Below are 26,513 nucleotides of genomic sequence, written 5' to 3'. Positions count from 1 at the left end.
CCTGTGTGCTTGTGCATGTGTGTCAATGAACTGATTAGAAGGCATGACTGCAGCTGAAATCAACCAAAGAGCTGGATGAAAAATTCCAATGTTTTCACACCTACGGAGTACTTGAACACACCTGAACCAGGGCCCTGCTGGGCCATCTCCCACCTGCAGAACTGTCCCCTTGATGGGAGGAGGGAGTGAGTAGAAGAGAGGATGGGTTTGGGGGATAGCAGGTCATAGCCGTGAAGGAAAGACACCAACTACTGCAGAGACAAGCATCTCCAGATACTCCAGGAAACTATTCAACATCCAGGGTTTGATATTGTTTACTGCGCACAAACAAATCAACTCGCCCAGAGCAGTGATACATTTTTTAATGGGGTTCAGCGTAGCAGCTCATTTACTGGCAGGAGCCGGGCAGTGTCGTTCTCACTGGGGCGGAAAGAGCTGGCAGGGACTTCCTAACAAATCTGTGATCAGAGACGTTTCTAGAACAACACAGAGAAAGAACCAAATCCTGCGGGTGTCTGCTTATCAGATTTACCATATGGGTGTGACGCATCTCTCCCTGGCAAATCAGTTGTTTTGGCGAGAAGGTGCCAGGAGGGAGGATTCAGAATGACGGATCCAGATTGAGTGAAATGCCTCATGATTACATTTGGTTTGTTTGACCAAGCCTCCTCAATCAGTTCCATCTTCAAGCTAAACCCTCCTCCTGAGTTTGCACTGAACACAAGCTGCTCTGAGTCTGGACCTGCTAGATCTGCTTTAGGGAGCCATGCCTGGCTGTGAGTGACTGACACGCTGTCACCATCTCACAATCTAACTTGAGGAGACAGCTAGAGAAGAGGTCAGCTTTGTAGGGAGATTGCCTGAAACTATTTCCCTTCTCTCCTTTCACGCATCCTTTCAACATGGCAGACACCTCCGTGACATGCCCTTCCAGCCTAGCCACTCATCTGGTTAAAGACTGTGTTGTCACCTGCAGCTTGCAGCCTATATCTCCTGACCTGGTGCAAGGTTAAACATATCACATACTGTATTGATCCTAGGTCTAGCAGATAGCAGGACAATGACCTGGTCTAACCTTACCTCAGAGACTGTCACATCAGCCTTGTTGTCCTGAGGTATCTGGCTGTCTGGATGTGACAGGGACCGAGATGTGAAGCTACTGAAGCACTGAGGTGGACAAAAACATTCACTTCTCTTTTATTGCACATAGTATCCTATCATACATTTCAGTAACTCAGTTATGAGATCTTCAACCTTTATTGGGTACAGTGAGTAAAGACGTTGTAGGTCAGTTGAACTGGATGTACAAATAATCAACATTCACATTTGTCAATGCAACGGTCAGCATTCAGGAGATTGAAGTAGGATGGTGCTTTTTTTCTCTTTTTGTTCATGTCACTTGAATTGAACACCTCTCATCTGCTTCACCACTAGATGCACACTGGTACACACTGAAAGTCCTAAACAGCGTTTGACTGAATGGGTGTTGTGCTGATATGGACGTGGTTCAGTAGTATATTACCACAGGATCACCTTCAAGGTTCTGGAGGTTTAGTGCAAATATGAAAGAAGGAAATTAAGGCTACAATATAAATATATCAAAAATAGTTGTGCAGTAAAGTTTAATAAGGATACGATAAGTAAGACCTTTGCTACAAAAACGGTATAAAAGTTTTCTCCTCGATAAGCGTGATGGACAGGTTCTTCAGCTCTTCGGAGGAGTTCACTGTCTTGTAGCCCAACTCCTGCAGGGTGTGCTGACACACCGTCTGGGTGTAATCAACCATGTCATAAGGCAGCTTGAGCCTCCAGCTCTCCGCGTTGGCTGCAGAGTCCCTCACCGTACCGTACTTGTGCTTGGCCGACAGGTCGCTGCTCCCTCTTGTGTTGTTCTGGATCCAGTCGGCCACATTCTTGTCCATGGGCAAGCCCAGGAACTCGTAGATCTCCCTGGTCTTCTGCAGAGGGCTCCGAGCCAGGTCCTCGTACCTCACCAGCATGTACCTCCCTCTGAGCCAGGTGGGCCTGCTCAGCCCCGTGGTGATAGAGCTCAGGAAGTCCTCACACATCATGCTGAGCTGGGTGAGGTCCAGGTTGTAGGGCCTGCGCCCAGTGGCCCTCCAGATGCGCCACAGGCGGTAGGTGTCCCTGAAGGTCTCGATGCGTGAGGCCAAGATCCCCCGGGGGTCCCTGACCAGCTGCACCACCTTCAGGTTAAGCCTGGGGTCCTCTACCAGGGCTCGCAGGTTGCTCACCTCTGGGACTCGCACTGTCTTTATTGCCACATGGCGCCTCTCTCGGCACGCCTCAGCCGCCAGCGTCATGTTCAGAAAGGCACACTTCCTTACACACTCGCCCTCGTCTCCGTTTGCCTCGGCGGGGCCGTGTGCATCGCACACAGGAGGGGAGCACAGTGCCCGGCTGGCGCCCCGGCGGAACAGCTTATCAGTGCTGTGATTTGCCGGCTGGGGCTTGATGTAACTCTCCAGGAAGTAGAGGTCGCAGTCATAGAGGCTGCGGAGGAGGTCGCGGCTGGCGCCCAGCATCACCCGGCGGTCCACGGTGTTGCGGCTGTGAGAAAGGCGCGGTATGAGCGCAGTCTGGACGTGGTAGAGGGGCTCAAACAGGTAGAACACGTTCTGGTGCTGGTTGAACAGCTGACCCACAAAGGAAGAGCCACTGCGGGTGGTGGCCAGGATGAGGATGTGGGTCTTCCGGGAGGCGTTGTAGTTGGAGATCTCCTCACAGCCCCGGAGCTCACCACCCTCTGCTTCCTGCCCCCCGAGACCGAGCCCCAAGCCCAGGCCACAGTTCACAGGGCTGGAGACTGGGCACAACTGGAAGGGCTTAGCGGTGAACGTCCGTATGGCTGTGTATTGTATGGCTATAGAGGCTAGGGCCAGCAGAATCACGGCCTTCCAAGAACATTGCATGGCTGGATAACTTCATCTAGACGACGAGGGATGGGTAGATCCTGCATGGAGGACAGAGAGATTGAAAGCGAGGAGAGAGTGAATAGTGACGAAGAGAGGAGTTATAAGGATCCCTCATTACGTTGAGATTATTCATGTTTTAGGCTATACAAAAGAGTCACAGATAACAGAGCAGGCAGATAACAGAGCAGCAAAGTGTTTACCACCAAAGACAAAAGCGATGACCATTTCAAAGATGTATAAATCTACTATTTTATATCCTAATAATGAGGATTTCCTCTGAAAACAAAACAATATTTCTCTAATTGTATTTCGGAATTCAAATATCTGTAAGTGTTGTTAAGCATAATATAGACTATGCCATTGGCTTGACAATTGTTCTTGTAATCATTAAAAAAGCCAGCTTGAAAAAGATATGCGTTGACGTTTGACAATATAGCTTGTGATAGACATCACAAGATTTTCAGATCAGAAAACTGTATCATATATTGACCTGAGATATTCAAACAAATCCATAATGGGTTTGTCTTAAAAGCAATTATTTTTCTAAGCCAAGTGACTTTCTTTATGTACGAATGAAAACGAATTAAACAAAAGCGCAAATTTCCCCATACATTTAGTTTGTTGATTTTTCCAAAGTATAGGCTACCGCTGGCCTACGTGATATCCAATACAGTCAAGTCAAGGCTATACATGTCCTGTTGTACTTCAAGTAAGTACTAAATATTTCCCAGCCAACACCATATAGGGCTGGCGAGGTGGCAGCACCTGTAGAAAAGCGTCCAGCAATGTCTCACGCAACGCCAAGTCTGGCACAGAATGGATGTGACAGCGAACAATTGACGACAGCGCGCACCGACATCTGATTTACCGCAGTGCAACAAAATACGGTCTCATTCGGGGATGATCAGCCCGCTCAAATAAGACGTCAGGTCATATATCACGAAGCATTTTCGAATGGTTATTCATCTTGTAAACTTGAACACTCCGCCATTTCAGAGCTCATGTTAACACACAATGCAAAATGCAAAAAAAGCTAACATTAAAGGCAGCCAACAAATAACACGTTCTTACCTTATAAATGCATATTAGGCTAGTAAAATCTACATATGTTATGAATTGAAGTAAAAATCCAAACGTTATTGCCATAGAAATCCGGTGTTTTCGGTCTAGACATCGTCGAAGGGCAGCTGCCCTGTTGTCCGCGACACATCTGAGCATTAAACGAGATGAAACGCTCGAACAACACCACACAAGCAAACAGAATCAATGCTTGTTTCCCGGTAAGGAAATCAACAAATCACAACGCCAGAAATAAGTCGGGGGTCCAAGCGGACGTTCACGAACATAGCGAGGATCGAGGCAGATCATAGCATCACACGCAGAGATCAGTTCTCTGAGAAGCGCCTAATCTGTATATGACTTTGTGGTTCGTGTACGGACTGCCAGGGCTCGGCAGGCTGGTTTCGCTGTGTGAGGTGTGCCAACTGCCAAGCAGAGCCCTAACTGGACCACCCCACACCTCCCATCATATCCTTCTCTCCTCCTCCGCATCCCTCCCTTCGTCCATCCCGCCCTCAGCTCCATACAGACGCTCACAGATGGCCAGGGAAGAGAAGACTACCGGAGAGAGGCATTGAATCTAGATGAATCAATGGTGATTTAGTTAAATATCAAACCACTTTTCTTTCAACCTACCATTCCTCTTAAATGATACATTCCTCAACAATCCCCGAAACAATAAAACCTGATCACACTATTATATGATTATGAAAGCATAATGACAAACATGATTCAGTCTCTCTCATTAGAATGTGAAAGGATATATATTCTTCAATAACTGCAGGAGAAGAGATGGCTTGGCATTAGTAACGAGTCATGAAACTAACAGTATGATGTGCTATAGCCACAAAAGAAGAACCTGTCTGGCCGTGGCAGTATAACCCATTTTAGCGTTAGGAAAGTAACAAAAACACTCCCTGTGTTTTGCTCCCTGTGCCAATGATTTCTGAAATAATGGCTGGTAGATAAGAGTTAGGGTATACTTGCAAAACAAGCTTCAATCACAGTGAATGACTAAACCCTGCCTGCAAAACCATGTCTCATTTATTCACACTCGAACAGCTGACACTCCCACCCACTGCCAAATAAAGTTGAATAAAGATGCAAAGCCAAGCGTGTAACCTTGAGGTGAGCAGGGTTGTTAAGGGATTTCAGAGTCTCCCTGCTCATTTTTGAGATAGAGTGGCAAAACGGGTCAAGTAAAGAAGCCTTGCTTTTCCTTTTTTTGGGGGAAAAAAGTACTGAACAAAAAATAAATAAACAGGACAACCTTGACATTAAATTAGTACATTATCTTTTAGAACATTTTCTCTTGTTTCTCTCAACCGTAATGAATCATTCAACGGAGCTTTCTAACTGGTAAGAACGTCAAAGGGTTTAATCTAGGAACTCTGCTAAAGGTGACTGGACACCAGAGCACATACAACACTAACACTGTGACAGTATCTCGGAGGGAAGCTGTAGCCAAGCGCCTCTCTTGTAAAAACAAACTTGGATGTTATCCAACATTTGACTGTAAATTCCTATCTCATATTCCAACTACAAACAGTGTGTACTACTTGTTTAAAGGCTGTCCAGATCACACAGATGCCTGCTTAAATTGCAAATATCCTCAAATGGGCGCAACAATGATATATAAACCCATATCATTGTTATAACCCTGTTATAAAATGGAGGCCATAGACAAGCGAAACAGTGTGTGCTACCTGTGTGGCTCTGGAGCTATAACCTTCCTGTAGCATGTATTGCCCCCAGAGAGAATGAAGACAGCAGCTCAATCAGCCTCACAGAAGCAACACACTTGATTACTGCATTCTCATCAGTGGTCATGGTCTGATTGGGGAGAATTCAGGATGAACACTTCCCTTTAGGCTGAGTGCTCCAGACTAGTGACAAACACTACGATGACATTTATGATAATGATGATATTGGTGGCTAGAATGACAATAATGGGGATGCAGGATATATGGATGGCTGGATAGACAGACAGAGACAGATATATATCATAGGTGGTTTACGGTGATGAGGATTAAAGATTGCCAACACATTGATGATGATCAAAACGCTGATGTTGATGATGAGGAGAATGCAGATGACAATGATGGCAGGGGATATTGGGCAGCACCCAGCTGCACCAGGGTATATGCAGGAATCCTGAAGTTAATTTCAATACCTTTTTAAGACTCTTTGAAGACCTTCTCAAAATATTTTAAGACCTCATCGCCACTTCAAGTTCTAATCTGCAAAAAACCTTAAACTTAATAAACAGTTGTAGTTTGCAAATAAATATATAGAGCACAACCATACAACAGAACTCAGATAAGCTCGGAAGAAACAAAGCTCAAAATAATAAATTAAAGAATAAAAGGCAAGGTTTATAGAAATGTTTGAATGTTTGAGTTCAGTGAGCGGTGATTCACCGCAGTATTGAGACACCAGATAACCTCCGCGCGCATCGTTGATGTGCCACCCTGATGTCGGCAGACGATGGGGCAAAGGTCGCTGTCGTAGCTGTTTTGACAAGTTCAGCTGTTTTGTTGGGTGGTGGTGTCGCTGGTGGAGCACAGAAACTGGCAATGGACAGCTGGGGCTGCTATCTGCGTCCAATGGACGCAAATGTACATTTCCCCATTTCGGAGTTTGTTTCGCGGCATGTTGAGGGCGACACATCACCTAACCATGCATTTTGCAAAATACGTGACTCGCAGACCGAGCTTGTTTATAATTGTCATTGGGAGGAAAATAAATTCATGCATTCTTTTTGGAGTCAAACTCTTGGACAAAGCGTGAACAAAATTTAATACTTAAAATCGGGACTTTTTAATACCTTTTAAGGGCCTTAATTTTCCCTAAATGGATTTATCAACTTTTAATACTTTTTAAGACCCCGCGGATACCCTGTGCACTTCCTGGCCTGAGATTTTCTATGCTGAATAACAATGTGACACACAGAACCACATCACAAAAGGATTAACGGTGCTATGTGGAGTGTAATTCAAGCCCCTTCCCCGAGCTCCTCATTTTGAAGCAAAGGCCCCAATGGAGCTTTGTGGTATTGGCTATTCCGTTTTGGCACCCAGCTCTTACGGTCATTTCATTCTACTGGTGCACAGTTCCCATGATAAAATTGGTGGCACACACACAAACACACATTTAGTCATTTAGCAGACGCTCTTATCTAAGGTGACTTAAGTACAGGGAAAGACACACAGATTCCTGGAATTATAGATAGGGCACAGTGCCTGCGATAATGTCGGTGACGCACATATGTCTGAAATCATAGATATAGTGCATTGCCCGTGATGCAGCTGGTGATGACAGTTCTTGTCAGTGGCTTTGGTACCTATATTTCTCAGATCTTATTTGAAATTATTTGTCATCTCTGAAGTAGCCTACTTAACTTAAACTTCAGATACATTGATGATAGTTTCAAGTACGTGCTGACTACCAATGTTCAGCACACACATGTCAATTTACATATTCAACTAGCCGTTTTTAACAGAAGCCATATTTAAATATGTTACTACCAACTGGGCAGGCCGACTTGGTGGAGATGTAATCACTCCCCGTGTGTTTGTACCAGCCAATTGTGAAGTCTTTGTAATTTCCCGATTATTGGTTCATTTCAAAATACACAATACATGACCAATTCATTTATTTATTTTTTACAAGCCGCTATGCAAGCTGAAGCGTTTTTGACGCAAATAGGCATGTTTGAATTGACTTTCCATGGACCGTATTTTAGGAAATAAAACCGCGGTTTATACCCCAATTGTACATTTTTCTTGTGGTTGTGAGGCTTATATTTTGATGCGGCTTATAACTCGCCACGCAAAAAATCGGTCAGCATTAGAAGTGTTTGCTATGTTTACATGAACATTTGTATTTTTTTCTTTGTGCTATGCAATGCTGTAAAATAGTATTTTCTGTATCACATTCTCATAAATAAGACACAACAACTGACTGAGGAGACTAAATTTGTACGAATATTGTTCCTGTCATATGCCCAACTATCCATGTCTCAAGAAAACCAGCCATTGGTCCCAACGACTAGAAATTTCGATAGGTGTAAACAAAGCCCTTGGTATTTTCCTCCGGTTTTGAGAAAATGAGAACTCAAATACTCGGTTTTGAAAATCATCCTATCATGACGTCACAATAGGGAAGGTTACCTCCCCTTTCTCTGCTTTGCCCGCCCAGAGAATCTGGCCCGCCCAAAATAAACTGAGCTACGACCGGGCAAGTGTTTTTATCCTCGAGAGACATCATGGCTTGCAAACAAACGAAGCACTACATTTGCTCAGTGTTTGGATGTACAAAGGAGAACAAAAGTATTTTTACAGTTCCTTCATCCGAGCCTCTGACAACCTAGTGTCTTAATTTGATTTTCTGTGGAAATGCGCCGACACAACTTCCCAAAGTTTTGTTTGTCTGCGCCAAACATTTCAGCCACAACTGTTTCCTCAACTTGAGCAAATACAAAGCTGGCCTTGCTGACCGTCTGAAATTAAATTCTGCATCAGTACTAACTCTCCTTGGTCCAGCTACAAATCTTGGACAAGTCAACTAACGCTATATCATTTTGTTGCTTTACTGTGTATGGTTACCTAGCTTGCTACCCTTAGAATGTGGCTGTAGCATTAGCTCTGCAGCTAACAGCTCATTTACTGTCTAATGTAAAGGTGGATAGCATCAAGTATAACGCGAGTGTTGTACACTGTATCAACAGCACCCCCCCCCCCCCCGGGAGTGCAAATTGTAGTGCAGCCCGCCGGTTTTGTATTTTGCACACGGCACAAGCACAATTGGCTGCAGAACTACAAACTCTGCCATAGCATACTTTGTCGGTATTATTAGTCAAAATGGCAAAGAAATATGTGGTAAGGCAGCATTTCATTAAAGTACATTTACATTTACAATGTACCGGGTGACTCGAAAAACGTTGAATGCAAACTCTGCCAACAACGGTTTATTTTTCCATAGTTAAACGTTGAATATGATGTAGCCTACCACCTGAAAAACGTAAGTTGACCTAGCCCTACTTCGCTCATGCTAACGCGCTGGGTTGAAAAATAAATATGCCTATTATAAGAATCACATCCAAATCGAATGACATTATCTTCTCTGGCCAAGACAACAAAATCTTTCTCTGTTGCACAGTTCCCCACTCAGCTTCTACGTAGGGGAGAGCGGGGTTATGTGAGACATCGGGTAATGTGAGACACCCCCTGTATCTAGGCAATGGAACACATTTGTGGTCATGTGACCATTATGTTTTCAAGCCCCTCCCATTCCCCCATTGCCATGAAGGAGAAGTTGGTGCTGGTGCTGTGGTAAGTATGTTTTTTCACAAAAATGTGTTTTTTGCATTTAAAAGAACATTTTCTTGTTGTGAACTTAATCAACTGTTGTGTCAAAACAAATTGATTCAGGTAGAAAAACTTATATCATACATGTCAATGAACTTTCAACATAAAACCATGTGATTGATGCTAGCTGAACATTAGCCTGAATTGCTAAGAGATGTTGTTTTTTCTAAAATAGTGGCTATGGGGTAAAGTAAGACAAATGCTATGGGGTAAAGTGAGACACTGTCTTACTTTACCCCACCATGAAGCACAAGTTTAGTCTTAAACATAATTTAGTGTAATATTACATGACATATGTTTTATTTTTATGTCATAAACATTGTAGAAAAGCCATCATACCAAGGAACTACATCAGGAAGACAACCTGGGGCCAAACACCCCTCGCAGAGATGGAGAGTGCAGCCGCTAAGGTCATGCAAGGAAAGAAGTCCTTAAGAAAAGCTGGAAGGGATAGAAATATTGACAAGTCAACTCTCAAAAGATTCATACAAAAAAAAGAGAAAGGGAAAGTTAAATCAGTAGCCTGGGGTGCAGTAGCTGAGGCAAAGAGAATATTCACAGATGAGATGGAGGAGGAGCTTGCCAAACACTTGAAACAACTAGCTGACCAGTTCCATGGCCTTTCTCCAGTTAAGTGTCATGAACTGGCATTTGAATACGCAGAGAAAAATAATATCCCTGTCCCTGACAATTGGACAGAGAAACAATGTGCAGGTAGGCTAGGGTATGCAAGAGATCACATGATTCTGTAGGTTAACTTAGGCCAACTGATCTTGCCACAAAGCTAAATCTTAGAGATATAAATGTTAATTAAAACATTTTGAATTATATTATGTTGTATATGATTTTGTTCTGAGTTACTTTCAAGTGTTAAAATATATGTGCTTAATTGACCAATCCCCATGATTCTGTTACATGTCCAATATTAGTTTTGGAATGTGTGGTTGTCAATGTAGCTGTCAGGATTTTAACGATTACAACATGTGTTGTTATGGTAGTAAGTGGAAAATGTAAGTGGATCAGTTTACCCGTAGCTGGTTCACTTTACCCCCTTGATTTCTCTGGTCTGTCTCACTTTATCCCTAAGCTGGGGTAAAGTGAGACACAAGACCACTTTTTTTTAAACAATCATATTTTCACTGCCCTTTGTCCTGAAGACATTCTGATAATTTCCGTTGCTAGGAGAAATCTTGAATTAATGGGAAGTGTGTACATTTTACTGATACATAATTTTAGCACGCCTAGAGGGGAGCAAATGTAAATAATGTCTCTCATTACCCCGCTCTCCCCTAAGTTTGCATGCTGCAAGTTCAAGCAGTGATAAGCGCTCTCTGATGATTTGCATGTTAAACAAACAATATTTTTAATTTGTAGTACATTGTAATACACTGTACTACACTGACACTAAATACCATCGGCATTCGGTTACAACAGGACTGGTGATACGAGTCTTATTATTAGTAGGCTATTAGCGGCTGAATCTGCAATGTCCAGCAGCCATTGAGTCGGATGCGAAAATGTTTGTACGTTTTTTGTTTGTTTTTTTGTGAGAAAAAAAAAAAGCGTTTCAAATTTAGATCAGTCGATTTTCAGACATTGTAGTCGAGTCTTGGTCGACCAAAGAAAATCTTAGTCGGGGACAGCCCTAATGTCAATGGACCTTTAATCTGTGAAACATAATTCACTGATCTATAGGCCCACTGAAAGTATCCACTTTATATTGTCAATGAAATCAATAACAATGTCAATGACAATGAAAATCCAATCCTTGTTGTCTTTCTATAAGATAAACCGTTGTAACTTTGTGTAGTCCAGAGCCATTAAGACAGCACACCTACTGAAATAAACCTTTAAATTAGGGCTGCCACTAAAGACTATTTTTCTATTGATTAATCTGTAGACTATTTTATTGATTAGTCGATTCATCTAAACGATTAATTTTCCTAAAACAATTGTCACTTTTTTGACAATTTCAGTTCATTTTATTTTGAAAACAACAAACTGTATATGTCATTGACAAACAAACAAAGGCTTACAAATTAAAGTGCAAAACTGTAGGTTTAAACTATCAACTCCAACATTAATTAAAATATTTTGATAAGGTACATAACATATCCCAACATACGAACACACACCCCTTTTAAACCAAAAATTCCAAAGTGCTGGTTCTGGGCTGGTGCTTATGCCAGTTCGGTAATGATTCGATAGCGATACTCACCAATTATCTAAGAACCAGGTAGTCTACATTTACCACACACTAGAGCCGGAGAAGGGCTAACGTCTTTAAATCACTTCATACGCCTCCATTGTCCTAGCAACGCGTCATGGTTACGGTTAACAAGTTAACTAGATAGCAAAAGCTAACCTAGAGAGCCATTCTATCAACCAACGTAGAATAAACCCAGATTCTAACCTACCTAAACATTTATTCAATGGAAACTCTAAGGTAGCAGGCAGACAACTTTATAGCTTTAATAATGCGTGTATTTAGCAGCTACAATGACAACATATATTAAAAAGGCTCTCCCTTATAAACATGAATAGACATCATGTCTGATGTCCACAACGGTGGTTTTGCCTTTTCTGGCAGTCAATCATCCAGTATAGCGCCTGTATGTTTTCTTTTCAGGTGCTCGTGCATAGCGCAAGTCGGTTTCTGCTGCAGCTGCCATGATATTTGAGCGTTGACTGGAGCCGACCAAAGACTTGAGCCAACAACGACTGACGTCATGCAAGCACCAATTACGTTGTGATATTGAAGAAGAACATTTGTTATAATGATTTGAAGCGTTTATTAATTATTTTTTTTATAATTAAAAAAAAAATGCGTTTATTTAAAATATTGATGTCGACGCATTTTCAGCGTCAACGTCGTCGATGACATCGACAAATTACGGCAGCCCTACTTTAAATATAGTATTTTTCTTAGTGAGCTAGCCAGTATTTCATCAGTAAAATAGTCTTGAATTTTCTGTATCGAACTGACATAATTAATATTGTTCTGTCTTATGCGAATCCAGATTTTTAGGGTTCGGCCAAATACCGAATCCACTGGTTAAGATTCCGACAATTCCGAAACCGAATACCGAATCTTACTCCCATCCAGAGGCGTTGTAAGACGTAAGACACTACTGGGGCACAGGCCCCTATACATTTTTTTCTTCCAAGCGTGCTCTGCACAATACACTTCTCAGCTATAGAACTTTGCCTTGCTTAACCCACTATACAACAGTTCAGGGACGCAGGTTTGACACTTCTGTGTACGCTATATTTAGGAAAATGTATGTAGGCTTCCTTTTCTATGATTAAATAATTATGCATAGGCCTAACTAATATCATACTAATGCATCAGAGTTAAAACAAAGCCACAAAATCAAGCAAAAAAAAAAAAAAAAAAAAAAGAATAATTCGAGCCATAACACCGGTCCTTTAAACAACGGTGGTTGTCCATGGTTCGCTCCTCTTTTGAACATTTGCACATAACGTTATTGCTCACGAACTGCAGCAGCAGCCAGCTGTTTATCAATAGAGAACTGACAATGCCAAAACAGAAACAGAAATCGGGACGCCAAAAAAGAGAGGAGAAGAAAAGAAAGGCCAGGAGCACATCAGGAGCCCAGAATAGTTTTTTTTTCGAAGAAAGGTGAGAATGTTAAGCTAGCTGGCAGCTGCACAGGTGCCCTGTGAGTCATAAGCAATAGCATAGCTTGCCTCATCCAACGTCAACATGTTGAGTGCTTAGCCAGCAACTAACATTACTGCGTTAACCGAATAACACTAACATTTAACGTTACGTGTGGTCAGCGGTGTAAAATAATTGCCTGACAAGGCTGACATTACAAAATTATCCACTAAATATAATCCACAGAAAAGATCAGTAAGGTTATAATTCACCAAACGTTATAATACGCTGTCAAAAAATTCCAGTAGCAGTAGGACACAATTTACCATTCTTACATGAGTGTTTGCTAAAACTAAACTGCTATGGTAGCCTGTTGACATGAGTCTTGTTAATGTTAAGCAGGGGCTAATCTTACAGCTTGCTGTCCTCAAACAATAATAAAGTGAAGCTGTTTCTATGCTATGGCATTGATAAGCCAATTTACATTTATTTATTTTTATGCCAAGACAAGATATGTAGTTCTTTATCAGTTGTTCCATGAAACATAACCATAATTGTTTACAAAAGCAATATGAAATTAAATAATTAAACCTTTATGTGCTGCTACTCCAGAATCAGCTGTAGCGTCCTCTGACCCCCACCCCCAGCACTCCAAAGATGGTGAGTGTGTGAGGTAGACACTTGTTGGCTATTTTGACTTATTAGTGAACTGCTGTACCACGCTTTTATCCAAACTTATACATTAGTCTCAGCTCTTCCAATTTTGTAATGAATGGGAAAATATAGATGTATTTATAAGTCTACTTAAGTCACTGACTGTCCTTGCTGTCTACAGAGCCAGACCCCACCCAATAACAAATACCAGAAAGTAGGGCTACTACAGATACTAGTGAAGGGGATAGTGAAGATGCTGGTGATGGTGGGTGAGTGAGGTAGACACTTGTTGGCTGTTTTGACTTATTAGTGAACTGCTGTACCATCGGCAATTACTTACACATTAGGGCACTTTCAGCTCTTTCGATTCTGTAATGAATGGCAAAATGTAGATTTATACGTAAAAAATTTATAAGTAAAAAATAAACAAAATGGGTGCATTGCGTCAGGAACTGTCAAGAACATAGAGAAACAGAAAAATAAAGAAAACATTTAAATACATATTGTCTTATAGAAAAAAGTGGTGTAAAATTGATCTTTGGCGAAGAAAAGTCAGGGAGCAGGGCCCTCACCGATATTCTTTCAGGGGGCCCAGAATTCCTAGCAACGGCCCTGTCCTTCTCTATGTAGTCCTTGTAAAATTGGTGCTGGGGGTAATACATGTCGTCCATCTCCTTGAATTTCTCGCTAATTTTCAAAATCGACTTGGGGGTTCTCTCTCGGTAGACTGTCTTAACGTGTGTGTGTTGTGTGCAACGCGTGACAACTCGTTTCTCTCAAACACACAAAACAACTACGGGCATGCTGGCTCAACAGATCAATCCGTTCATTTTTATCAGGGTAACCACATGGAACGGCCGTTTGTTACCAACATTGTGTAGTTAGGTTTTATACAGAGTGAATATTGTACGTAGGCCTCCAAAGTAATATTTTGAGAAAAAAATTATAAAGTCTACAACTTTACAAATGTTCACCGTAGTCTACAATTAATGGAGTCAAATCCTAATAACATGTTTTTTTATTCAAATATATCAACTAATATGTTGTATTTTATCATCCTGCAGGCGATTTCGCAAGCATCTGGCGGTAAAATTTGACCAGCTGCCAAAACGATCACCGCAGATCGCAGGCAATCAGCGAGGAAAAAAAAATCTGCGAGAAACTCAAGGAGAGACCACCACAGCTGCCCTGTCAATGCATCCACATTCTGTGTTTGATATGATGCTGGTTACGGAGTTAATGAGAGCGCGCAATGTGCGCGAGCAAAATTTTTGGGCCTTTATTTGAGTGCATGTTGTATTTTTGTCTCAATTTTTCAGCCCCACCCTTACGTTTCTTAGCATAGTTTTCCAAATTAATTATAAACATTTAAAACTGAAAGCATGCAGCCAAGGAGCTCTCCACCTTTATTACTCATTTAAAAACTATTTGATCAATCGTATATAAAAGCATCATAGAATGTACATTAAAGTAACATCTAGCTGGCGTCAGTTATTTCAAATGCATAGATATTGTTTAACAGTAAAATCTAAATTTAGTTTGCACCTAACATATTTGAGTGTGCTAAAATTAGCAATAACGTCAGCTAGTTCGAGGTGTATGTATAGGCTAACTATAAGTTAGCAGCATATTTCCCGTATTTAACAATAATTAAACATGGACTTACCTGAATGTGATGCACAGGCATCATCTTGCAGTTTATTTCTTTTTCTGCCCCTGACTCCTGTTGTCTTTTTGAGGCCATTTTCGAAAAGTTTACCTAGCCTACTGTCAAAGTTCGTCAGACCACTGAGATAGAAAAGAAGGGCGAGCTTGGAAAGTTGAGTGTGTATTAGTTTTTTTGTGGGGTGGGGGTGGGGGCACCATCGTAACGTTCTTTGAGCAATTAAATATATCTTGTTTTGCCTGTTTTGTGATAAACATGCCTAAAAGGTGCGTACAATTTATATAGGCCTACTGAAATAATATCGGCATTATAATTATAATAACTATGATGATTTTTCAGTTGGCAAATTTTTGGTGTCTCAGGACTTGGTGCCCTACGCAAAACGCGTAGTGCGCGTTATGGGAGCGGCGGCACTGGATGGACGACATTACATTATTTCTCGAAGTTGAAAAGCATAGGGAGTTGTATGACCCCCAGCACCAATTTTACAAGGACAACGTAGGGAAGGATGCTGTTGGGGCGGCTGTTGGAATAACACTTTTCCCAAATAAAGCCTATGCCATGTTTATGTACCATGTCAGTGAAAAAGGAAAGCTCAGAGGAGCTAAAAGTAGTGATGTGTCGTTCGTGAACGATTCGTTCATTTTGAACGAATCATTAGTATGACTCGGGAGTAACGAGTAGTCTCAGAGAGCAATTCGTTAATTTTCTCGTGGCCGAGAAGTTAAAATAACTAAACCTATAATTATCATCTGTAAACGAATATTAGTCACGTCTTACTAAACCTTGTCAAGCAAAAGTGAACGAGGTAAACAAATCCTTTCTGTTTCCTCTCACGCAAAAGTGAACGAGGTAAACAAATCCTTTCTGTTTCCTCTTCTGAGCCTATGCAGGTCATGTGAAAAATGATCCAAAGATACGTCCGAAGACCCAGTCAAAATGAACAAATCGTTTGTTTCCTATAGTTACCAGTACTGAGACTATGCAGGTCACGTGAAAAATGATCCAAAGATCGGTATCCAAAAACCCAGTCAAAATGAACAAATCGTTTGTTTCCTCTAGTTACCAGTAGGCCACCTGAGCCTATGCAGGTCATGTGAAAAATGTTCCAAAGACTCATACCCGGCAGATGAACAAATCATTGATCTGAAGACACGGTTGTCAGAAGAACGAAACATAGATCCGAAGACACGGTTGGGAGGTGAACGATTCGTTCATCTGCCGGGTACGAGTCTTTGGATCGTTTTTCACGTGACCTGCATTGGCTCAGTACTGGTAGCTAGAAAAAACAGGAACGATTCGTTCATTTTGACTGGGTCTTCGGAGATGGATCTTTTGATCATTTTTCACGTGACCTGCATAGGCTCAGAAGAGGAAACAGAAAGGATTTGTTTAGTTCACTTTCAGCAGACTGGGTTTAGTAAGACGTGAATGATATTCGTTCACAAGTAATAATTACAGGGTTTGTTATTTTCAGATCATACAAACTGTCATAATCCGTGAATCTGTGTACCCTTTGTTCTTTCATTTTTCCGTTTCAAAACCAAATCGGAAAAACCGAAAAACAAACGTATTTTTTGGTTTTTCTGTTATAAACCAGAACGGAAAAATGGGGAAAAAGAACAACAGAAATCAGTAGTTCTGTTGCGGTTTTTGTGTTTCAAAACTGAAAAACTGGAAAAATATGTTTTTGATTGTTTCGTTATTGTAGTATTTTGATTGTGGAATTCTGGTGGAAATGTGTAGGTGCAGGCGCATCTAGCGCACAGTTCAAGGTGGCTGCAAGGCTTCATTGCTTTTCGGGGGATTTTCTGCATGTACAGGCACAGGTAAAACTCCTTTCCATGGTCGACCCTCACCTGGTCCCACATCCCATTGTTGACTATACTGCACATCTGGAACAAATGTATATGTTAATATAACATGTCCAGTTGGTGCAACAGTCATACACAAATCCATTAAATGCATTAGACTCAATGATATACAATTCATAGACCAGACATACTGAAGATATATTTAATTTGCTAAACACATTTTCAAATTCACTAATTCAGTGCTCGATAGGGAGCGCAAAAAAGCATATTTTAAATGGAGCTTTGATAATAAACATGTCTGGCTTGGTAGCTGGCCTACGGAGCCCCTAAAGGGACATGAAAAAAAAATCTGGTGCGCACAAGAACGTTTCTGGTGCGCACAAGAACGTTTCTGGTGCGCAAGAGAACGTTTCTGGTGCGCATGAGAAACTTTCTTGTTACCACGCTTAGGTATCTGGTGGATACCGCATGCACAGAAATGACTTTTAAGGACATTAAAAGTTTGCTTGCGAGTCGTCACCACTATATTATCTAGAAATACATTAAAAACACATTTTGAAGTTGTGTTTTTCTGTTTTGGCGCAAGGGATTCACCCGTCTTGACCAGGGGTCTCATTTATAAACGTGGCTGTCTCAACATCACATGGTCCACTATGGGTGCAGGAGGAGATGCCCTGACTGTATGGAATACAGGATAACATCATATATCCTACCTTTAGATAACTGCAGAACACAGTGTATAACCAAATATATGTATTTAATAATGTGCATATATCATCATGTCAAAAACTGGAAATACAGTTATAAGCCCCGGCGCAATCGCTACACTTTACGTCCTCGTTATGATTTCAAACTTTAATACTGTTCATAACAAAACGCTTTTGTTTTCAAATTGTATCTCGACTTGGGGTATCGCTGGCACAGTTGATGGCTGTAGCAATATGCTGCAACTCGCACAGCTTTTATTGGTGATCCACCAGCCACCAAATAATGTGGTTTTCGAGCCTCTACCTCGCCTACAAGTAACAGTGTCTGAGAAAATACTTTCTCTTGCGCACCAGAAAGTATCTCGTGCGCACCAGAAACTTTCCTGTGCGCACCAGAAAGTATCTCGTGCACACCAGAATTTTTTTTTCCATGTCCCTTTAGGGGCTCCGTACTGGCCAATGCCTAAAGGGGTGCCTACTAATTGCGGAGAGGGGTACTGTGTGTAAGTGATGTCCGCAGACACCCATGTGTATGTAGGATAAAGGGTAATGTGAGTTTAGATATAGTGTCATGGAGGAGAAAGGGGAATAGGTGAGATTCTCTGCAGCGCTGAAGCATGTGATGACAGGTAAGGAGGGCTAAAATGTTCTACAAAGCAGAAATGGGATGAGTGCTGTCAATCATCTATGTGCTCCTTTGTTAAGAGAAACAATATTACTTTTGCTTTGCATAGTATAGTACTCACCTGTACACCTCATCAAAAATAATCTAATTATTTCTAAAGGGCATGGTTACCATTGCCACAATTCTGGCCAAGCGGGTGCCCCCAAACATGCACATTTTTTCATTTTGGTCTATGTGTAATTTATGGCCCATGTATTCGGCATGGTAGGGGATGGGATTTAGATTACAACACCCTTTAAATAGAAGAGGAATATGCTTAACGCTGATTTGTCGGTCCTTCAGTGCATGCATATGTAATGACACAATTTAAAGGGGCAATTGACTGGGTTTTTGGGGTATTTCACACTGTTCCTTAAGGTCTCCGAATAGGGTATGTAACATTGGTTGGGTTGAAAATGGCCCGGGTGCTGTTCTATGCCGCCTGACAGATCCTCTGAAATATTCCCGGGAAAAAACACTAGCTTTTCTACTTTTATGGTATGCTCATTGATATTAAGATAAGCTGCGCGCTGATTGGTTGGTTTTCAACGAGTGAAGCTGGGGAGCAAAAACGCAACACGGCCAACAGCAGCACTCGCTGAAACATCGAAGTTGGAGACTTGAAATAAAAACGCGCAAATAAATCTATCGTGTCTACACAACACTGTTTTCAACAGTTTGACTATATATCATTTGAAATGATAACATTACTTGTTTCCACTTCTGTTGTTGAAGCAAACTGGATTGACATAGGTGGGTAGAACGTTAGGCTACAGCTTAGCAACCAAACCATATCGTGATTCTACTCGGCTTCAGTTAGCTAGCTAGCTATAGATATCTTGCTGAAAAATAACATGACAAAGATCTGGACAAACATGCATCGTGAATTGTAGATTTACATTACACAGGTTATTTATTTGAATGAAACACAGTCAGGAACATGAATCAACGTTAGCCCCATTGCCAATAAACTAGGCTAAATTATCACACATTCTACCTATGCTCTTGCGTTAGCAAGCTAAACTTGTTTACATGCCTACAGTCTAGGTGTTACTACCAGCGTCGGAAATACACAAGGGCAAAGGGCAAAACTGACCCCAAGAAATATAATTTTGCCCCTGATATCACTAGGAGAGGGGCAAAAAATGCCCCCAAAATTTCCTCTAATAGTAATGATAATTTAATTAACTTGTCAAAAACATTGTGACCTCGTCCAGTTTCTATATAATGCTTTTGATTTTTGCCTTGACTAATGTGCGTGTGCGTAAAGAACCCCACGTTCCAAAAAATGGAGCGCTTCTTAATCAGACCTGTGAGTGACTGCGAGTGTGAGGAGAACTGATGAAGCAGTAAACAGTCTCCGTCACCATCTCAGGTTCCAAAGATGAAATTCACTTGCAGCGACCATCGAAAAATGGAAGCTAGATTCCAAGCTGGAGTGGACCCGATTTTTAGCGAAGCATGTCGAACTTGTGGACAACGAGTTGCCAAAGTTGTTGTCAATCCGGCACAGGCGAGTTTTTCTTTTTAAATCTAGTTGAGCGAAAAAATTAAGTGGCCTTTCGTCACCAGCGACCAAGCAACACGCCATCGGCTACGGTGATAATTAGTAGTAATTATTTGTTAATTATTTAGTTCGCTTTAGCTCATTTAACGTTAGTAAGCTAACGTTAGCCAGCTCTGATAGTACGTTAGTCACAAAGGCTTGCTTGCAAGTTAGCCTAGCTAACTTGGCTAACGTTAGACAGAGTGCAGTCAGTCAATGATTTTCTCCCCATCCTCATAAGTAACTGCCATGTAGTTGACAACCAATCCTCTATTTGGGGAAAGTTGAGTGTGCAGTTGAAAAAATGTTTAAAAATGAATGTAATAATAACAATTAATAACCACAGAGAAATAAGATAAAATTGAATATGATGGTCTGATTTATGTTTTCTGTTAAAATAAATCGAAGAAAACTATTTGAATCTGTAGACTTCTGCTTACAGCAGTGGTTCTCAATCCTGGTCCTCGGGACCCCCTGCCCTGCATGTTTTAGATATTTCCCTGCTCCAATACACCTGATTCAAATAAATGGGCCTGATAACGACGCATTAATTTGAATCAGGTGTGTTTGAGGAGGGAAACATCTAAAACATGCAGGGCAGGGGATCCCGAAGACCAGGATTGAGAACCACTGGCTTACAGTAATAGTAATATTATTGCCATTTGATGAATATTGCTCATACTGTAAGCCTAAATAAGCAAATTTATAATCTTGAACAAAGGTTCGGTGGCTGAGCGGTTTAGGGAATCGGGTTAGTAATCAGAAGGTTGCCAATTCAATTCCCGGCCGTGAAAAATTATGTTGTGTCCTTGGGCAAAGCGTTTCACCCTACTTGCCTCAGGGGAATGTCCCTGTACTTACTGTAAGTCGCTCTGGATAAGAGCGTCTACTAAATGTAATAATAAGACATTCTAGGTCTATAGGTCTTATTATTACATTTAGTAGACGCTCTTATCCAGAGCGACTTACGGGAATTGAATTGGCAACCTTCTGATTACTAACCCGATTTCCTAAACCGCTCAGCCAACTGACTCCCTCTGGATAAAAGCGTCTGCTACATGACTAAATGTTGTTTCAAAAAGTGCCCCCAATTTTTAAAAAAAATGCCCCTGGATTTTTGTCAGTGGGGGAAAAAATTGCCCTCTAAAAAATATGTAAATTTCCTACCCTGGTTACTACAAGTAACAGTTACTAGCAATGCTAACGTATCCTGTAACTAGCACCTGCCTTTCTCCAGTTCTTTCAAATAGATTATCTATACAGCAGGCATTAGCAATAATCCAGACTGCTGTTCGTTTTCTGGCAATTTTTCGGAAGCTTCCCTTCTAATGCCGACTACAGCTAGTCTAGCTAGAGTCATTTGATGTGTGTAGAAACATATTTAGCATTCTACCTGGTATGCTATATACAGGAAACGTTAGCATTGCTAATAACTGTTAGCAGAACATCATACTGTCCTTATTAGCTTGCGGTTGCAATGAGCATACAGTCGGAACAGCACCTCTTTCCAGGTTCAGCTTCCTAGCAAATCCTGCTTGAAATTGTCCAAGGTTGTCAAAACTGTCTTGGGTGAAATGTTCAGAGCAAATGAATGATTGAGTGTCGAACTTCGCCAGGATCTTATCATAGACAACAGCAGCCATGCCTGTTGAATGTTTGGCTCCTTTGGAAGACTGTGAGTGTTAGCCTTCCCTGCACAGCATTTATGACCGTGGTCCATTTCAATATCCTTGTTATAATTCAAAACGTTCTTCTTTGTAATTCTTATAAGTAGCCTACACAGAGCAGCGCGCAGCAAAACTAGTATCGGAGATAGACGCTACCTCGGGCTGGTCTGGATGTAAATTCTGGAGCGTGACAAAGATACAGACCAGCAATTTACAGCAATTCTTTTTCTTTTTGAGATTTGAATAGGAAAGAGGTGTCAATGGACTTTGATATTCCCTGTATGTTCATTTTACCCACCGAACTGTCGTTATTCAACTATGACAAGGTAAAATCGGTTTTGCAATCAATTGCCCCTTTAAATAACAAAACATAAATATCAATTTGCCAAAGTTAGGCTGCTTACATGTCGTTTTCAGCAGCAGGTAATCGTGAATAGGATGGGACTTAGGTGATATGGCGGAAAAAGTTCCACGCATTGCATGTATGGGGAAAACCAAACCAAGTGAATTTATATGCCTTGATTTTCTGTCCGCTACAGTGATTTATGTTGTTGTTTTTCCCTGTTTCCCTGTTTTCATTATTTTAATGCTGGAATTTCTTTTAAAATAGTATCTGATGGTTTAAGTACTAGCATGATATGATGATATGATACGTGTTTGCAGTGGAAGTATTTAGGCCAGGGAATTGGCTATAAAATGAAATGTAAAATGATTCGAACTTCCCATCACCAGCTGAAAGGCTTGGTGACCGGCGCGAATGAATGCCCGTCTGGTGTGAACAGCTTTTGCTCAGTCGTAGCCGTTCGCGGCGCGTCCAGGCGCTTTGCATCAAGTATGTCCCTGTAATGCTATGTAGGTGTGGCTTGCTAGCCTAGAGCTAGCAGGGGGTTTTTTGCGGTTAGAATGTGTTGGCATACACAACAGTTGCCTAGTAACCAAGATGGCTAATCATTCATATTCCTATTTTAGCTTGTTATCTAGTCTGCTAACCTTCTTTAAATATGACCAATATATAACGTTGGCTTTTATGATTTTAAGACAAATCATCAACTGAGTAATTTAAGAAGATGCAGATTTTCTTCATTTAAGGGGTTCTTAAATGTTTTTCTTAAATGTTTTCTCCGACCCTTGCTCGGCGTAACTCCTTCAAACCCATCCTCTAAAGATTACCAAAGTTACATATATTTTGCTTGTATCCACTGACAGTAACCAGTTTTTAGCTTACCCTTTTCTTGCTTTGCTCTTCACTGGCGCTTTCGTGCTAATGGAGAGTGTGTAGGGTTGCCAGGTCCCCCCAAAAAATCAGCCTTCCCGGTCTGTTAAAATGTATGCTAAATAAGTAATGTTTTTGACGAAAACAACTAGCTAGCTAGCACCAGCTATCGAACGAGTGTAAACTTTAAATAGTAGAGTAGAATAAACTGGTTTAAATAAGCCTAAATACAAAACTTCCTACCTAGTAACCAGTATAGCAACCATGACAGTTTCCTGCTAGCACGCGTAGATATCAAGCCCCCACCCCTCGACTTTTGGCTTGAGACAACAGCCCCGGTGGATGTAGGTGGTATTGCATTTCCGATTTTCTACCCGACTCCTCCGGTCGTTTTTATTCTACTAACTCAAGTCAACATATCTAAAACTATCTCCACCAATAATTTTTGTTCGATTCTCGAACCTGGCTCATACTACTAGATAGAATAATTGAACATAATTATAATTATTCATAGAATAATTTTTCCTGATTTTTGCTAAGATTGAAACCAATCCGAAATGGGTAAACTAGCAGCCCATTTATTTGCTTATGTCAAGAAAACTGGAAACGTGCTCGCGGATACGAACAATGAACGAGCACAAAAGGGAGAATCAGCAAATCGCTGATTTACCTGAGCTGAAAAAGAACAAGGAAAAAGGATTTGATAATCTACAGCTGCCTGCCTTTATTGTAGCACATTTTACAAATGGTTGCACATACATGACGGTTGTTTGTAGAGTTAATTTCAGTTATTTTAAAGCAGATGTAACCATTTTGTAATGAACGCTATTATGCTCATGGCATGACAAACTTATAGCCTAATATAATTAGTTATAATGTTGTGGTATGTTACGGCATCATTATGTATTGTTGACATGTTATTCTGAGGCAAAGACAAAGATGAAAAAATCATCACTGCAAACACATATGATATTCTCATGTAGGTTAGTGCATGACATGTGCACCAAAGAAATTCCTGCATTAAAATAATGTATCATGAGTTTGTATGATTTGGTCATGTATTATCACACTAGCATTTAATTATCACGTCGAACAATTACACTGCACTAAACTGTAAGTGTAAATGTAAAGTGAAAATAACAAAACCAGTCAGTATGATGACTTGAGCGAATATCATTCACGTCTTACTAAAACAGCGGCCACGCGAAATGGAATAAGGAAACTGTTTCCTCTACAAAAAAATGCAATGCGGGTCACGTGAAAAAAGGATCCAAAGACTCGTAGAAAGACCGAGTTGAGAAATGAACGAATCGTTTTTTTCCTCTAGCTACAGAGCCTATGCAGGTCACGTGAAAAATGATCCAAAGACTCGTGGAAAGACCGAGTTGGGAAATGAACGAATCGTTCGTTTCCTCTAGCTGCCAGTAGGCTACAGAGCCTATGCAGGTCACGTGAAAAATGATCCAAAGACTCGTAGAAAGACCGAGTCGGAAAATGAACGAATCGTTTGTTTCCTCTAGCTACAGAGCCTATGCAGGTCACGTGAAAAATGATCCAAAGACTCGTAGAAAGACCGAGTCGGGAAATGAACGAATCGTTTGTTTCCTCTAGCTACAGAGCCTATGCAGGTCACGTGAAAAATGATCCAAAGACTCGTAGAAAGACCGAGTCGGGAAATGAACGAATCGTTTGTTTCCTCTAGCTACAGAGCCTATGCAGGTCACGTGAAAAATGATCCAAAGACTCGTAGAAAGACCGAGTTGGGAAATGAACGAATCACTCGTTGAGAGGACTCGTTACTCCAGAGTCCTTAAAAGGATTCGTTCACGAATCGACACATCACTAATAGCGACAGACGCGTCCTTGTGGCACTGTGATGTCAGGTAGGACACTGGCTGTGTTCGAAAACTTAGACAGCTGTCTTAATCCTTGATGTCTTACTAGACAGGTGTCTAACGAGACAGCTCTCTTCGGGGTAAGGTATCTTAAAAACCGTTGTTTTCGAACAGCCTATTAAGACAGGATTTACGTAATCGCGCTGCATGCACTTATGTGCTCACACTAGCGCGCTTTGTCAGACGGCAGTCAATTGCATTGAGTTTATTGTCACACTAAGCCAAGTTAAGCTGTATTTAAACTTGTGTTAGATATAGGCTCAATAGCTCATAACATTTGTTTGTATTTCACTCATTTGATAGGATTATGATAAAACGCAGCAACTAGCTAGTGTCTGCACTGCACTGCTAGCTACTGTACGTTATCGAAAAGTCTGAGCAAATTTACAAATTAGGAGTGTCATCAATAAAATAAGTACATTTTCAGCAACTACACTGCCCACTTCTTGATACATTTTTATTTAAATGCTGATTTACAAGTACCGTTTAGCTGAAATATGAATTGTAAAAACTTAGAGCAATGGCGGTCAAAGGATTCTGTTTAACTTGTTGCTCACGGTAACCCCGCGCACAGAGTTATGGGTAATACGTGCCGCCATTAAGACAGGAAGGCAGCTCATATGCTCCAGAGCCTGTTTAAGGAGAGCCTGCCCACTCCCTATTAAGCCCCATTGTACCGAATTTTGTTGCAGTTCCACCAGAGTTCCACTGGGAGTGGTCGCGGTCGAGTGCAAAATTAATGGGAGTCTATTGAGCTAAACGGCTAAATGTGTCTCTTTCGCCTGATTGTCGTTGAGAAATCTCAGATTTGATTGCAGTTTTTGCATGTTCAACATGGATTATAGGTCGAAAGTTGAATGAACAAGTACTTATGTCCTTTTTATTTCTTACAGGGTGAGTCGTTGTTGCCCATAACACCCTAGCATTCTGCTAATAAATGCTGATTGGTTAGTGAAGGACTGACACGACCAGAGCTCCCGCTTGATGGCATCCGAAGCGGAATCAGAATGTCAGAGCATTAGCAACATTAGCAACAACATTAGTAAGCCAAGACTCTTTCTAGCATGTGTATTGACAGGGAGAGCCTAACCTGTCAGCTGTGTTGTCGATGCCTCGAGAGAAAAGTGGAAGTAACCAGAGCTTGCCGTCAAGCAGTAGGTGTGGTCGTAGGATGTGTATGACGTCAATGACATTTTCAAAGGCTTTTTAGAACAGAAAGGCGAATTTAAAACAATCTAACAGCCTCCAGTGTGTATTTTTTTGCCTCCCCTTTCGAATTCAGAATTCAAATTACTAGATACAAAAATGATATCCTGAGAAAAGTGGATTTTGAGGGGTACCACTCCATAGACCTCCATTCATTCTGCACTTGCTCGTTAGCGCCCTCACATGGAACTTCAACCAGTTCAGAACCCGGAAGTTTCCAGAGAGTGGCAGTTCTCTCCATATTAGACATTCTCTGCCAAAGGTGAAACAGCTTGCTTTCACAGGTAAAAGTAGACGATTTCAGAACGTCCGAACTTCACCTCAGAACAAAAGCTCAGTTGCTCGTTGGAGGAACAGTATGGAGCAAGTGCTTATGAAACTTGTAAAAACTTATGTCTTCTCCTTTGCCAAAATCGTCAGTTACTGTTACCAAGTGTGTCGAGACAGACTCGGAGGGCGGCGGAGACCAATGGAAGACGTGGAACAACTGGCAAA

The 26,513-nt window shown here is 41.3% G+C and overlaps 1 protein-coding gene across 5 annotated transcripts; it reads right to left on the bottom strand.

Annotated features, from left to right (window-relative positions):
* Window positions 1-1,195: 1,195 nt before the first annotated feature.
* On the bottom strand, window positions 1,196-23,288 carry chst1 (carbohydrate (keratan sulfate Gal-6) sulfotransferase 1). 5 transcript variants are annotated; one of them, XM_084673234.1, is made up of 4 exons: window positions 23,161-23,288; window positions 22,930-23,020; window positions 17,166-17,201; window positions 1,196-2,974 (listed from the first exon to the last, which is right to left on the bottom strand). In XM_084673234.1, exon 4 carries the CDS (start codon window positions 2,931-2,933, stop codon window positions 1,653-1,655), a length of 1,281 nt encoding a protein of 426 aa, XP_084529360.1. In that variant the 5' UTR covers window positions 2,934-2,974; window positions 17,166-17,201; window positions 22,930-23,020; window positions 23,161-23,288; the 3' UTR covers window positions 1,196-1,652. The 5 variants fall into 5 exon arrangements, with proteins under 5 accessions (XP_084529360.1, XP_084529359.1, XP_084529358.1 ...); XM_084673233.1 differs by lacking the exon at window positions 17,166-17,201; XM_084673232.1 differs by lacking the exon at window positions 17,166-17,201 and having other exon boundaries at window positions 22,930-23,252.
* Between the last annotated feature and the right edge of the window lie 3,225 nt (window positions 23,289-26,513).

Source organism: Hypomesus nipponensis, chromosome 14 (assembly GCF_054491055.1).
Source record: "Hypomesus nipponensis isolate SF chromosome 14, ASM5449105v1, whole genome shotgun sequence".
NCBI classification, from domain to species: domain Eukaryota; kingdom Metazoa; phylum Chordata; class Actinopteri; order Osmeriformes; family Osmeridae; genus Hypomesus; species Hypomesus nipponensis.
This window is presented reverse-complemented; position numbering and strand designations above follow the sequence as displayed.

Excerpts from the sequence above, each read along its gene's own strand:
- chst1 (XM_084673234.1), bottom strand. The coding sequence starts at position 2,933 with ATGCAATGTTCTTGGAAGGCCGTGATTCTGCTGGCCCTAGCCTCTATA.